This window comes from Dendrobates tinctorius, unplaced genomic scaffold, assembly GCF_039654945.1.
Source record: "Dendrobates tinctorius isolate UK_male_01 unplaced genomic scaffold, ASM3965494v1 ptg000081l, whole genome shotgun sequence".
NCBI lineage: Eukaryota > Metazoa > Chordata > Amphibia > Anura > Dendrobatidae > Dendrobates > Dendrobates tinctorius.
In genome coordinates this window covers 16951847-16967739 of record NW_027361749.1, presented here as the reverse complement: position 1 = coordinate 16967739, position 15893 = coordinate 16951847, and the positions used below count along the sequence as shown (strand labels likewise).

Here is a 15893-nt window from a genome sequence, read left to right as displayed (position 1 = left end):
ACCAGGATTGGGGGGTGAGGGGACCATGCATACCAGGATAGGGGGGAGAGGACCATGCATACCAGGATAGGGGGGTGAGAGGACCATGTCTAACAGGATAGGGGGGTGAGAGGACCATGCATACCAGGACAGGGGGTGAGAGGACCATGCATACCAGGATAGGGGGGGTGAGAGGACCATGCATACTAGGATAGGGTGGTGAGAGGACCATGCATACCAGGATAGGGGGGGTGAGAGGACCATGCATACCAGGATTGGGGGGTGAGGGGGCCATGCATACCAGGATAGGGATAAAGGGGTACCATGCATACTAGGATTGGAGGGTGAGGGGACCATGCATACCAGGATGAGGAATAGGGTGCCATGCTTACCAGGATTGGGGGGTGAGGGTACCATGCATACCAGGATATGCATGAGGGGTGCCATGCACACCAGGATAGGGGGTCAGCACATACCAGGATGGGAGACCATATACCAATAAAAATGCTCGCCACCCGGGCGTAGAACTGGTTCATAGCTAGTATATATATATAGTGACATGCAAAAGATTGGGCACCCATGGTCAAAATTACTGCTATTGTTAACTGTTGAGCAAATTGAAGATGAAATGATCTCTAAAAAACCTAAAGTTGAAGGTAACATATTTTCTTTGTGCGTTAGGTAACAAAAAATAAGTGTAATTTTTTTACATTTTAAAAATTACAAAAAGTAAAATGGGCAGTTGTAAGAGGAGGTCAGGACTGTAGTCATGAACAGAGATACTGAAGCATCTGTGTCCCGACCTTCCCATACAGAAAACTGTATTCTTCTCAGTGTAGCTACATCTCCAAGTTCAGGTCCCCCAGACACTTCCCAGGTGATGATAGTCCCTTTTTCAGGAGACCCCCAGTAATATAGACACAGTCCAGAATGTTCAAGTTTATGATGCACAGTGGCCGTGGATAACGTGGGCTGCAGCAATTTAACGTTACGAGTCTGCCAAGCTGTCCAGGCTTATAGCCCATGTGGACACTTTGGGCACCCTTGCCCCATCTGACCTAACTTCCTAGAAACTTCTGTCTTACCACCCGGCAGCCCCTCCTATACTTAACCCCCTATAACCATACTATAAACTATACCTACAGTGCACACTAGTATGCCCCCATCTAGTGGCCCACAAAGAAACTACAACTACCCTATCTATAAGAACTATAGTACTAAAGTGCCCTCCTCTAATGTCCTACAAGGATGCACTTTACTTTCCCTAAACTGTACATGAGCATTAGTACACATCACATAAATTTTATACAGTATTACACTAAAGGAACACACCATAATATAATATAGTTCTATAAAGAATGGTAACACATGCACTATAAGAATGTGGCAGTACCATAAATGTGAGTGATAATACATATTACTATATAGCAGTACCACAAATATTAATCATAGACATTACCAACATTAGCATATGTAACATCAACACATGGAAAACAATTAGAGGAAGGGAAGCAAGGAGGTAATTCTATCTCACCCCCTTACACTGATGCAAATGTTTGGGCAACTAGGGAGATTTGTGTGCTCATATAATTTTGAAAAAGACTTAAACCATTCTGTTAGGGTTATGGATTGTTCACAATTATTAGATAGTGCAAATTTCCTAGCTATATATAGACCTAACCTCCTCAAACTTTGTGGCAGAAAACAGCAGCCAATGTTTTTTTCTAACCAGCTGCCTAGCACTCTGAAAATTAAAATGGTGAGGTGAAAAGTAGGAAAAATCTATAAGATAATAGCAAAGCATTTTAAAGTGAACCTTTCCTCAGTTCGAAAAGTTATAAGGAAAAGACTGTTAACAGGAAAATTGGAGGTCAAGATACGGTCTGGAAGACAAAGCAAAATTTCAGTGAGAGCTGCTCGTTGTGATACACTTTTCTACTGTTCAGGGACACCTGCACAAATATGGCATTCATGAAGAGTCAGTAGAAGAAAACCTCTCCTGTGTCCTCACCATAAAATTCAGCGTTAGAAGTATGCAAAAGAGCATGCAAACAAGCCTGATGCATTTTGGGAACAAGTCCTGAGGACCGATTAAGTTAAAATAAATAGAGCTCTTTGGCCACAATGATCAAAGGTATATGTGGAGATAAAAGTACACAGAATTTCAGGAAAAGAACGCCAGCCATTAAAGAATGGGAGTTGATCAATCATGCTTTGGGGTTGTGTTGCAGCCAATGGCACATAGGACATTTCGCAGGTAGAGGAAAGAATAGATTCAATGAAATTTCAACAAATTTTTGATGCAAACATAACACCATCTGTAAAATAGCTGAAGTCGAAAAGAGAATGGCTTCTATAAATGGATAATGATCCTAATCACAAGTCAAAATTCACAATAGATTACCTCAAAAGGGGCAAGCTGAAGGTTTTACAATGGCCCACTCAGTCCCCTAATCTGAATAGCATTGAAACTCTGTGTCTAGGGCTCAAAATAGCAGTGCATGCAAGATGACCCAGGAATCTGACAAAACTGAAAAAAATTTCAAAGAAAAAATGGATGGAGATACCTTTAACAAGAACTGAAAGACTCTTGCCTGGCTACAGAAAGTGTTTACAAGCCATGATACCTTCAAAGGGGGTGCTACTAGATACTAAACATGCAGGTTGCTCAAACTTTTGCATCCACCCATTTTTCTTTTCGTAAGTTTTAAAATGTAAAAGATGACAATGTATTTTTTTCTCTTGAAATACAAAGGAAATGTGTCACCTCTAACTTAAGGCCTTTTAGAGACCATTTCATTTTTAAGTTGCTTTACTGTTCACAATAACAGTAAGTTTGACCAGGAGTGCCAAAACTTTTACATGCCACTGTATATATATATATATATATATAGAGAGAGAGAGAGAGAGGGGGAAAAAAGTATTTAGTCAGCCACCAATTGTGCAAGTTTATCCACTTAAAATGATGAGTGAGGCTTGTAATTGACATCATAGGTAGAACACAGGTATGAGAGTCAAAATGAGAAAACTAATCCAAAAAATCACCTTGATTTGGCAAGATTTGATTTGGTGGAAAATAATTATTTGGTCAGTAACAAAAGTTCATCTCAATATTTTGTTATATATCCTTTATTGGCAATGACAGAGGTCAAAGGTTTTCTGCAAGTTTTCACAAGGTTGGCACACACTGTTGGTGGTATGTTGGCCCATTTCTCCGTGCAAATCTCCTCTAGAGCAGAGATGTTTTGGGCCTGTCGCTGGGCAACACAGACTTTCAAATCCCTCCAAAGGTTTTCTATGGGGTTGAGATCAGGAGACTGGCTAATCCACACCAGGACCTTCATATGCTCCTTATGAAGCCACTCTTTCATTGCCCTGGTGGTGTGCTTGAGATCATTATCATGCTGAAAGACACATCCACGTTTCATCTTCAATGCTCTTGCTGATGGAAGGAGGTTTGCACTCAAAATCTGATGATACATGGTCCCATTCGTTCTTTCATGTACACAGACCAGTCATCATGGCCCCCTTGCAGAGAAACAGCCCCAAAGCATAATGTTGCCACCTCCATGCTTCACAGTAGGTATGGTGCTCTTTGGATGCAATTCAGCATTCTGTCTATGCCAAACACGATGAGGTCTGTTTCTATCAAACAGTTCTACTTTCCTCAGACCATATGACATTCTCTCAATACGCTGCTTGATAATCCAAATGCTTTCTAGCAAACTTCAAATGGACCCAGACATGTACTGGCTTAAACATGGGGACAAGTCTGGCACTGCAGGATCTGAGTCCCTGGCGGTGTAGTGTGTTACTGATGGTAGCCTTTGTTACAGTGGTCCCAGCTCTATGCATGTCATTCGCTATGTCCACCCGTGTGGTTCTGGGATCCTTGCTCACTGTTCTTGTAATCATTTTGACCTCACAGGGTGAGACTTGCATGGAGCCCCAGATCAAGAGAGATTATCAGTGGTCTTGTATTTTCCGGATTATTCAAGATTCTGTCTTTCACAGTTGAATTGTGTCTATGATAAAAATTACAGACCTTTCCATTCTTTGTAGGTGGAAAAACTTGGAAAATTGATAGTGTATCAAACACTTATTTTCCCCACTGTATGCGTGTATATATACAGCACTCCCAAATAAAGAAACTATTGACTATTGATTTTTTCAAATGTTCTATTTGAGAGTGCTGCCCTAATTTTTGTATGCATACTGGTGGAACTTATGCAATATACAGTGGGGAAAAAAAGTATTTAGTCAGCCACCAATTGTGCAAGTTCTCCCACTTAAAAAGATGAGAGAGGCCTGTAATTGACATCATAGGTAGACCACAACTATGAGAGTCAAAAAGTGAAAACAAATTTAGAAAATCACCTTGTCTGATTTGGCAAGACTTATTTTGCAAATTATGGTGGGAAATAGGTATTTGGTCAACTAAAAACATGCAAGATTTCTGGCTTTCACAGACCTGTAACTTCTTCTTTAAGAGGCTCCTCTGTCCTCCACTCATTACCTGTAGTAATGGCACCTGTTTGAACTTGTTATCAGTATAAAAGACACCTGTCCACAACCTCAAACAGTCACACTCCAAACTTCACTATGGTGAAGACCAAAGAGCTGTGAAAGGACACCAGAAACAAAATTGTAGCCCTGCACCAGGCTGGGAAGACTTAACCTGCAATAGGCAAGCAGCTTGGTGTGATGAAATCAACTGTGGGAACAATAATAAGAACATGGAAGATATAAAAGACTGCCTGCTCTAGCTGTTGGTGACAGCAGGTTTAGGCTGATGAGAGTAGTACTCCCATCAGCCAACACCTGTGACTGGTGGTAAACATTTTACTGCCGGTCACAGCTGCTGAATGTCAGATGAACCACAGCTCTCTGACCGGCAATAATGATCTTACTGCCGATCAGAGCCCTGGTGTTCTTGGACCTGTAATGAAGATAATAGTGTGGAAACACCAGATGTTTGCGGTGCCGAATCCGAACAGTTACATGGACTTCCTGGAAAAGTCCGTGTTCAGGGTCAGTGTATGAACCGTAGGTGTTTGCTACAGAACTTTAACTTTACTGTTTGGGTTGAGTCATCACTACTGGGGAGAATACATCATTCAGCAGATTTAAATAATATGTGTAGCTCATTTAATGAATATGCACATACTCTGAGGATCAAACAAAATCAAAATAGATATTACTTTTTTCTTTTCTGTTTCATTGTCCTAAAGCTCATCAATAAAAGTCACAATCCAAATCAATGCATGACAGTTTTAAAATGAATTTAGCTCTTGTAAATTATAAAAACATAATTATATTCTTAAGATATCATCATTTCACATCTCAGGATACAGAAAATAGTTGGAGAGCAAAGTACTTTTTACCTGCATAAATCTGTTCCTGTAATATGCTGTGATAATCTTGAATGCAGCAGTGGGATTAGACGGAGGTCACACCACCGTTTTTCCCATCTGAGGCCAGGTGATGCTGGCCATGAAGAACAAGACAAAGTATCCTGAAACAGAATGTAAAAGGGCAATATATCTTTTAAACTTGTTTAGACATTCTTTCTTTCATAATAGAGAAACTATATTATAACCACATGCATTGTTAATAAAAAACTCTATGCATATTGCATTGTAGTGTGGAAATATGTAAAGATCTTAACGAAAAAGTAATAAAGTCCCTATGAGTCTTTATAGTGGACCAGTTTAACTTCATATACTACCTCATGGTGTTTATACAAAGTGCATAACATGTAATTAGAGTTTAATCAAATTTATTCAAGGGTAAATTAATTCAACTAAATTTTTTTAAAAATTTATCCATTCATTATTTCAAAAATATGGATTTAGCTGTAATTTGCTGCTTGTAAATTCAGCAAAACAGCAGCCAACTGGCCATCAAAAAAAAACAAACTAATATCTCAGTGCTCACCTTCCAGCCACCTCCACTTCATTTATTCCGTGTATTCCTCACCTCCTCTTCCAACTGCCACTGAATGTTGAAACTCAGGACCTCCTCACAATAGGCTGGGATGTCTGACTTACATCATGACAACAAAACATGCTTGCTTACTATAAGATAGGCACTCTAGGTCAGGTCTTGACCAATGACTATGAGGCATTCTTTGTGCTATCGATTGGTACCTTCATGAAGAATCATTGCTTCTCATAGTTCTTGATGAGGGGGCGTGTTGGCGTTTAGAGGTGCCTGATTCATTTGGAGACACACCCACATCTTAGTGAATTAGTCATGTCATAAAAGTGATAACACAAAAGAGACAAGAGCATGAAGCCTGTAGAGTATAATCCCAAAATAATTATTTATTACAAATATGAGTTAAAATACCAATGATTAAAAAACAGAGGCCACTAAGTGAAATCGGGGAGCAAAAAGACTGACATACTAAAGTGCAGAGTGCAATATCATTGGCAAATCAACCTTTAGAGGCCACAAAGGGTATACCAAAACAACATGAGAGGTAAGCATAAAAAATGGAGCTCACATGAAGTCTGCACAGGTTAGCCCACTTAGTGAGACCAAACACAAAGTGGCTGGTAAAATCAGTCACAATAGTGGCCAGTACCAAGGGTTTCTAAGCTGGAGCTTTAGGAACCATAAAGAGAAATACCAAATGGTATATCATTGCTAAGTGCAATGACTAATGTAGTACTTACTAACTGCAATGTCCGTCAAAATGCCCATCGTCGCCCCATGGGGATGATTTTGCTTAGTAGCCTCTGCTTTTTAATCATTGGTATTTTAACTCATATTTCTAATAAAAAAATATTTTGGGATTATACTCTATGGGCTTCTTGCTCTGGTCTCTTTTGTGTTATAACCTTACCTTGAGTTTTTCTTATCCTAGTTTATGTGTATATGGGCACTTGTGTAATAATGTCATAAAAGTGGTTTGATAGTCGCTGACAGGAAGTTACATTGCAGTTGTTTATAAAGTAAACAAGTAGGTGTTGCCATGCCTCATTCTGCTCCTGTCCCACCCAACCTCTCCATATGTTGGTTCGGGTTGACCGAAATTTTTCACAGTGTTTTTTGCATTGCACAAAAAGTTTTCAGATTGTTTTACTCCAGATTTCTTTACACTTCTACTTTCTACTTTACATTTCTTAAAATACTTTAATGAATTGGAGCCTAAGTACTTTAGTAAAAGTCACATTATAAACCAATAGCAAGCAATAGGCTCCCTTTACATCCAGATAATGTGGGGCTTTAATATGTCCATGTCTATGAGATATAAAGGTGATTTCAAAGGTTTCTAAAAATTAAATCTAGGAAACATAATTTAATTTTTGTAAAATTCCAGAATCTAAATTTCTTTCCACAATGTATTTATATATCAAAAGTTAAGTAGCAAGATATAAATATGCAAAAAAGAGTTTGAACATTTTATCTAAGCCATCAGTGTCTGTTTCTTTAATAACAATTATGTATATATTGCTGATTGACCTTGAAATGTTATGAACCCATGATGAATCATTTCACATATGTTCAGTCAAGCATCTTTCTGAGTCCAATGGCTTATTGCTCATTAGAAACTAATATCTAGAGTTGATAATAGGGTTACAGAATTTCAGAGTAGGCTGCCAACTTGATATTCTATTTTACAGTCAACCAACCGTTATTGCATACATACTGGGCAACCATAATAAATCACTAACATTTTAAGTGATATTTTCTTACAGCTCATAATTGTGATATGAAGACATTAGCTGTGTTAGCTGACATTAAAGTGGTGGTCTGGCCTTAGGGTAGATGTCTGAAGTTACTATATGTGACTGTAAATTTGTAAAACCTCACAGAATGCGAACTGCCCATTGTGAGAGTTCTCCGCTGCCGGTGCCAGAAGCGATGGGTGGGTGACTGCTAGTTGTTTGGGTCGGCGGAACACCACCAGATATAAATAATAGAAGGTGCGTTTGCTGCCCGGGGTCCACCGTGCGGTAGATGGTAAGACCGCTGCTGGACAATTGCAGATGCACCAAAAGGTGAAGTACTGCGCTCGGGTTAACGTCACCCGAACGCTAAGAGCGGCTCTGTTAGACACAGAGTCGCCTTACAAAACAGAACGCTGGCCCTGTTAGCCTCACAGGATGACCAGCGGGTGGCGTTTGCAGCCGCAACCACCAATGGACGCTGCTACCGCAGTGCGGCAGTAACTATAGCCACTGGACGGCGGCGCCAGAAAGCCGGACACCGTCGGATGCTAGTGTGCAGTGCAGGAGGCACCGTGGCATGTAGCTTGCCACAATCTGATGCTGACTAACCAACACTCTGTCACCATTCTTATTATCAGAGGGAAGGGGTTTCTTAATAAGTCAGTCACCAGTCCATGCATCCATCACCATACACACACAGCATAATATGCTACACTAGCGCATGGCCGAGACGCCATGCAGGCTTTTTATAGCCATGCGCTTCTGGGACCTTCCAGTAGCCTGGAAAGGACCAATCAGATCTGACGCAGGACCTGAACATGTGACCCCTGCTCTCCAGTGAGAGGTCACCTTGCGGGCATGCCCAGTAGCACGGCACGAGGACTTAGCCTCTGGAGCAGTTCCCTGCAAGGCAGGTTGCGCTACCGTTGCTGCACCAGAGGTGGCAGCAACATCCAGACTGTCAGAGCGAGTCTGAGCAGCACGCCTGGCTCGCCGTGATTGCTGAGCAACACCCGGAGTGGTCGGAGGAGAATGGGAGACTGCTGGATGTCTGGCTCTGGATTCCTGCTGTGCAGTGTCAGGAATCCTAACATAAGGCCCCCTCCCCACTGCGCTCAAAAGCCACGATCAGGAGCGGTACGTGGATGTTTTCCACTGGCTCCCAGGTCCGAGCCTCGGGGCCATGACCCTTCCAATCCACCAAATAGAATTTTTTGCACGAACAAACCTGTGCCCCACGATGGCATTAACTTCAAACTCGTCAGATGACAAATCTGATGACCCGGCCGATGACTTGGAAAACCGGGCCATGTGAACTGGTTTGAGGAGGGACACATGGAATACATCCGAAAAGGCTAAATGTGGAGGAAGAGCCAGATGGTGGACCACCAAGCTAATTTGCTCAAGGACCTTGAAAGGTCCAATATATCGCGACGCAAACTTAGAGGACCCATAGTTTGATATTTTGGGTGGAGAGCCACACCATGTCGCCAGGGGAGAAGCTTGGAGCGGGTCGCCGATGCGTGTCGGCGGACACCCTCATCCTTTTCTTAGAAGCACGGATAGCATCCTGAGTGCGATCCCAAATGTCCCGGGCCTCCACTGCCCAGTCTGCCACCCTGGAGTCAGTGGAGGACACTGGCATCGGAACAGGAACGCGTGGATGTTGGCTGTAGTTTAGGAGGAAAGGCGTCTGACCCGTGGAATCAGTCACCGCATTGTTTACTCCGCCCAAGGTAGCAAGGATGCCCAGTCATCCTGCCTGGCAGAGACAAAATGTCGTAGGTAGGTGACCAAGGTTTGATTGGCTCTCTCGACCAAGCCATTCGTCTCAGGATGGTAAGCAGAGGACAGATTTAGCTCGATGCTGAGTAAGCCGCAGAGCTCCCTCCAAAACCGAGACGCGAACTGGGGACCTCGATCATTCACGATTTTGTCCGGCATGCCATGCAAATGGAATACGTGCTTAATGAACAAAGTGGCAAGACCACGAGCGGAAGGCAAGCGTGCGAGTGGCACCAAATGCACCATTTTGGAAAAATGGTCTGTGACCATCCAGATGACCGTACTGCCACCAGACTTGGGCAGGCCAACTATAAAATCCATGCCAACCATCTCCCACGATCTATCCGCCACTGGCAAGGGATATAACAGCCCCACCGGCCTCTGTCTAGAGGGTCTGTTCCGGGCACACGAGATGCATGCTTGCACGTATTCCTTGACATCTCGAGCCATATGCGGCCACCAATATGACCTTGCCAGGAGTTCGGTGGTCCGTTTATTACCAAAATGACCACCAATCCTCGAGGCGTGTGCCCAGGTGAGGACCTTCGGCCGTAGCTGAGGAGGCACCAAGGTCTTGCCTGGTGGCACTGACTCGAGTGCAACTGGAGCCACGGTCGTAAAACTCTCCAGCGGGAGAATTAGCTGAGGCTCAGCCTCTCCTTCTTCCGCAGAAACCACCGAGCATGAAAGAGCACCCGCAGGGACGTTCTTCTCTCCAGAGAGGTAATGCAGGGTGAAGCGGAAGCGAAAAAAGAAGAGCAACCACCTAGCCTGATGGGAGTTAAGGCGCTGGGCCGTCTGCAAATAGACCAGATTTTTATGGTCCATGTATACCTGGAAGGGAATGCGAGCCCCCTCCAGGAGATGTCTCCACTCTGAAAAGGCCAACCTCATGGCCAGCAGCTCCCTGTCACCGATGGCATAATTCTTCTCTGCCGGTGAGAAGGTCTTAGAGAATAAGAAACATGGATGCTTCCGACCTTAAGCATCCTTCTGGAAGAGGACTGCTCCTGCACCGACGGAAGAGGCATCTATCTCCAATATAAATGGCATGTTCACATCGGGACGATGTAGGATGGGAATGCCAGCAAAGTGGGATTTAATAGACAAGAAGGCCTTGGAGACTTGTTCAGACCTAGCATTAGGATTAGCTCCTTTCTTGGTGAGAGCAACCAACGGAGCCACCAATGTAGAGAAGTGCGGTATAAACTGGTGATAATAATTTACGAACCCTAAGGAGCGCTGCACCGCTTTAAGTGAATGGGGTTCCTGCCAGTCCATCACCGCTTGAAGTTTGGCCGGATCCATAGCCAGTCCCTGGGCCGACATGATGTAGCCCAGGAACGGCAAGGACTCTTGCTCAAATTGACACTTCTCCAGCTTGGCGTATAGAGAGTTCACCCGCAGACGGTCGAAGACCCTGCATATGTCTTTCCGGTGAGTGGTCAAATCTGGCGAGAAGATGAGTATGTCATCCAGATAAACCACCACCGAAGTAGAGAGCATGTCACGGAAGATGTCACTGACAAAATCTTGGAAGACAGGTGGCGCATTACACAGGCCGAAGGGCATGACCAGGTATTCGTAATGGCCATCCCGGGTAGTTTAAGCTGTCTTCCATTCGTCTCCTTCACGAATGCGGACCAGGTTGTATTTCCCTCGCAGATCCAACTTAGTAAAGATCCGGGCCCCTCGCAACCTGTCGAACAACTCAGAGATCAATGGTAGAGGGTATTTGTTTTTAACTGTGATGGCATTGAGACCTCTGTAGTCAATGCAGGGACGTAACTCTCTGCTCTTCTTCTGAACGAAGAAGAAGCCTGCACCAGCTGGCGACACCGACTTTCTGATAAAGCCCCTAGCCAGGTTCTCCCGGATGTATTGTGACATAGCTTCTGTCTCAGGGAGAGATAGTGGATACACACAGCCTCTAGGAGGTTCTGTGCCTGGCATGAGGTCTATCGGGCAGTCATATGGGTGGTGCGGCGGGAGCGTCTCCACAGATTTTTTGGAGAAGACGTCCGCGTATTGGTGGTAGGGTTTAGGTAGTGCAGAGAGATCCGCAGGCACCTCAGTGGAAGCCACCTGAAGACTGCCCCTCAGACATCTCCCCTCAAAGTCCTTGCTCCAGGCCAGTATCTTCCCTGTGGCCCACTCGATATGAGGAGAGTGACAACAAAGCCAGGGAACCCCGAGCAGCACCTGATCAATGCCATCTCTGGCAGGAATAGCAGGGACAGAGTCTCATGATGGGAGGGTGAGATGGTGAGGCCAAGTGGAGCTGTCTGATGAGTCACCTGAGAGGGTAACAGTGCTCCATTAACCACCCTGATGGTCAGAGGCTGAGATAATAGTACCAGGGGAATGGCGTGTTTCTGAGCAAAGGTAGAAGACATAAAGTTCCCCTCGGCCCCGGAATCCACTGTAACCTCTGCCTCCCAGGTGGAGAACCCACTGTCTAAGATGCCCCGGAATACCGGTTTGGGTGAGAAGGGTATCATATTGGACTGCCTCCACCTACGGCCACTGGGCGTGGATGTTTTTTCATCCGCAGAGGACACATGCTAGCCGGGTGCTCAAGCTGTCGGCACTGGTAGCAACGTACCGAGCTCCGCATTGGCGGTGACTTTGAGCCAGTGCGAGACACCTCCATAGGTTCGGAGGGAGGAAGCTCCTGTACGGGGTATGTTAGTGGCTCGGTGAACGTGGGAGCCAAGTTAACCCTACGTCTGGATTGTGCTCGTTCCAACCCGTGCTCCGTAAACCGGAGATCAATGCGGGTGGAAACGGAAATCAATTCCTCCAGGCTTGCGGGAACCTCTCTAGTAGCGTCTTTTACGTGCTCAGCTAACCCTTTCCAAAACACCGAGACTAAAGCTTTGTCCGGCCACTCTAACTCAGAAGCCAGTGTCCGGAACCGGACAGCATAATGGCTGACCGAGAGTGACCCCTGTGTTAGGGATAATAACTGGAGAGAGGAGTCGTGCGTGATCCTTGGTCCCAAAAAGACCTGCTTCAGGGCCGCGAGGAACTGAGCAGCACCCTGAACCACAGGATCATCACGTTCCCACAGAGGTGTAGCCCACTGTAATGCCTGGCCAGATAAGAGTGACACTATGAATCCCACCTTAGCCCGCTCTGTAGGGAACCGTGCAGCCAGTAGCTCAAGCTGAATAGAGTACTGGCTCACGAATCCCCTACAGGTGGCACTGTCACCCGAAAACTTATCAGGAAGCGGGAGACGAGAAAGTGTCGGCGTGGGCAAAAGAGCGGGCACACGTGAGACAGCCTCAGCGACTGTCTGGACAGCAGCTAATGCGGTATTCGCAGCTGAGTTGGCGCTCTCAATAGCGGCCAACCTGTTCTCCAGCTGCCGAAAATAGCGCTGCAACTGCTGCACGTCTGCCATTGCCAGCCAGACCCTGGCGCTACTGTAATGTTAGGGTCGGCGAAACTCACCAGATATAAATAATAGACGGTGTGTTCGCCGCCCGGGGTCCACCGTGCGGTAGATGGTAAGACCGCTGCTGGACAATGGCAGATGCACCAAATGGTGAAGTACTGCGCTCGGGTTAACGTCACCCGAACGCTAAGAGCGGCTCTGTTAAGACACAGAGTCGCCTTACAAAACAGAATGCTGGCCCTGTTAGCCTCACAGGATGTCACCATTCTTATTATCAGAGGGAAGGGGTTTCTTAATAAGTCAGTCACCAGTCCATGCATCCATCACCATACACACACAGCATAAAATGCTACACTAGCGCATGGCCTAGTCACCATGCGGGCTTTTTATAGCCATGCACTTCCGAGACCTTCTAGTAGCCTGGAAAGGACCAATCAGATCCGATGCAGGACCTGAACATGTGACCCCTGCTCTCCAGTGAGAGGTCACCTTGCGGGCATGCCCAGTAGCACGGCACGAGGACTTAGCCTCTGGAGCAGTTCCCTGCAAGGCAGGTTGCGCTACTGTTGCTGCACCAGAGGTGGCAGCAACATCCAGGCTGTCAGAGCGAGTCTAAGCAGCAAGCCTGGCTCGCCGTGATTGCAGAGCAACACCCGGAGTGGTCGGAGGAGAATGGGAGACTGCTGGATGTCTGGCTCTGGATTCCTGCTGTGCAGTGTCAGGAATCTGACGCCTAACAGCTAGTATGGGATTTGCAAACATGTGACTGGAAGTATGTAAATCACATACTTGTGGATACATGAACGCCCATTCTGATGGTGAGCTGTGAGGATTCAGAAGGATTAGAGTTGAGGAATTATACATATGAAATATACTTTAAGAAAAAAAAAGCTCCTCACAATCCCATGTCTAGTCCTCGCAATGTATTCTGATGAAGACAGGGAGGATTCTATGCATGTGCACATAAGATCTTGCACATCGTAACATCATATTATGAACTTGTGAAGATATCTTCAGAGCTGGAAGTCCCAGACAAATATGATGGAGAATTGGGATTCAACGCTAGCAGCAGTGATGAGAAGGTAACGTGAAGATGAGATGGGTGACAGTGTGGCATGAAGGGGCTAAGGAGGTCAACAGTAAGATGAGTTTTAGTAATTTTTTACATGTTACAGTTATTATGCTCTGGGTCCTGGGGAGACATCAGAATATATTATAGGTCATTCAATTCACAGAGAATAACTTCTCTGCGAATAGAATTTCACTGAACACCAGCGTGAATTTTACCTGATCTGCTCATTGTAGTATTAACTAAACAAATATGTTATGAATGGCATCAAGATTTTCTTTAACATTTGCTCAACTTTACTTCAGTTTTTAGACATTGAAACATTCTGTGGATTCCCAGCATGGCCAAGCACACTAGTAGGTTAATGGCATACAGTTAAAGTGTGAGAAAGGTGGAGGGCAATAATGAAAAAGTTTGTGCCTACAATATGAATCCTTAACAACTTTTCAATGGTATTAAAATAAAATATAAGGTACCATGATACCAGCTAATTAAATTTGTGTTCTCAGATAACTTTGAACAAGGTTTCTGATCTTAATTATCCTGTTAGGGCTATGGCTTGTTCGCTATCATCATTAGGAAAGGACAGGTGATGCAAATTTCCCAGCTTTATAACAACCCAGCCTCCTCTAACTAGATGTTTTTTTCTAAGCAGCTGCCTATAACTCTGAAAATAAAAATGGTGGAGGCTTACAAAGCAGAAGGCTATAAAAAGATAATATGGCGTTTTCAAGTTGCCTTTTCCTCAGTTCAAAATGTAATTAAGAAATTGTAGTTAACAGGAACATTGGAGGTCAAGATAAGATCTAGAAGACAAAGCAAAATTTCAGTGACAGCTGCTCGTAGGATTGCTAGAGAGGCAAATAAGAACCCTTGCTTGACTGAAAAAGACCTTTAGAAAGATTTAGCAAACTCTAGAGTTGTGGTGCATTGAACTACTTTTCAGAGACACCTGCACAAATATGGCCTTAATGGTAATTAAAACCTCTTCTGCATCCTCACCATAACATTTTGCATCAGAACAACATCTAAACAAGCCTGATGCATTTTGGAAACAAGTCCATTGGACATATGAGGTTAAATAGAACTCTTTGGCCACAGTGATCAAATGTATGTGTGGAGAATATAGGGAACAGAATTTCAGGAAAAGAACATCTCACCAAGGGTGGATCAATCATGCTTTGGGGTTGTTTTGCAGCCAGTGGCATGGGGGGAAACATTTCACAGGTAAAGGAAAGAATGAAATTCTATGAAATTTCAACAAAATTTTATGTAAACATAAACACCATCTGTAAAAAAAAGCTGAAGTTGAAAAAAGGATGAATTCTACTAATGGATAATGATTCAAAACACACGTCGAAATCCACAATAGACTACCTCAAAACATGTAAGCTCTAGGTTTAGCAATGGCTCTACAGTTCCTTGCTCTGAACATCAATGAAAATCTGTTGCTAGATCTCAAAATAGCAGTGCATGCAAGATGACCCAGGAATCTCACAGAACTGGAAGAATTTTCTAAGGAAGAATGGATCAATATGCTTAACTATTCACAATAAATGTCATTTTGACCAGAGGTGGGCTATCTTTAATCATGAGGAAGGTGAGAGATCAATCTAAAACTACACAAGGGAACTTAATGATCTCAAAGCAGCTGGGACCACAGTCGCCAAAAACACCATTGGTAACACATTACGCCGTAAAGGTTTAAAATCCTTCAGTGCCTGCTCTAGAAGGCACATGTGCAGGCTTGTCTGAAGTTTGCCAATGAACACCTGGATGATTCTTTGAGTGATTGGGAGAAGGTGCTGTGGTCAGATGAGACAAAAATTGAGGTCTTTGGCATTAACTCAACTTGCCGTGTTTGGAGTAAGAGAAATGCTGCCTATGACAAAGAGAACACCTTCCCCACTGTCAAGCATGGAGGTGGAAACATTATGTTTTTGGGGGCATTTCTCTGCTAAAGGCACAGGACTACTTC

The 15893-nt window shown here is 44.3% G+C and overlaps 1 protein-coding gene across 2 annotated transcripts in view; it reads right to left on the bottom strand.

Moving 5' to 3' along the window:
- Positions 1-15893, bottom strand: part of SNTG1 (syntrophin gamma 1) — a 957068-nt gene that overhangs the window by 133964 nt on the left and 807211 nt on the right. For both annotated transcript variants that reach the window (XM_073583787.1, XM_073583788.1), the window contains one exon: positions 5364-5494. In XM_073583787.1, the coding sequence (XP_073439888.1) occupies positions 5364-5494 (131 nt within the window). The remainder of the gene's footprint in view (positions 1-5363; positions 5495-15893) is intronic.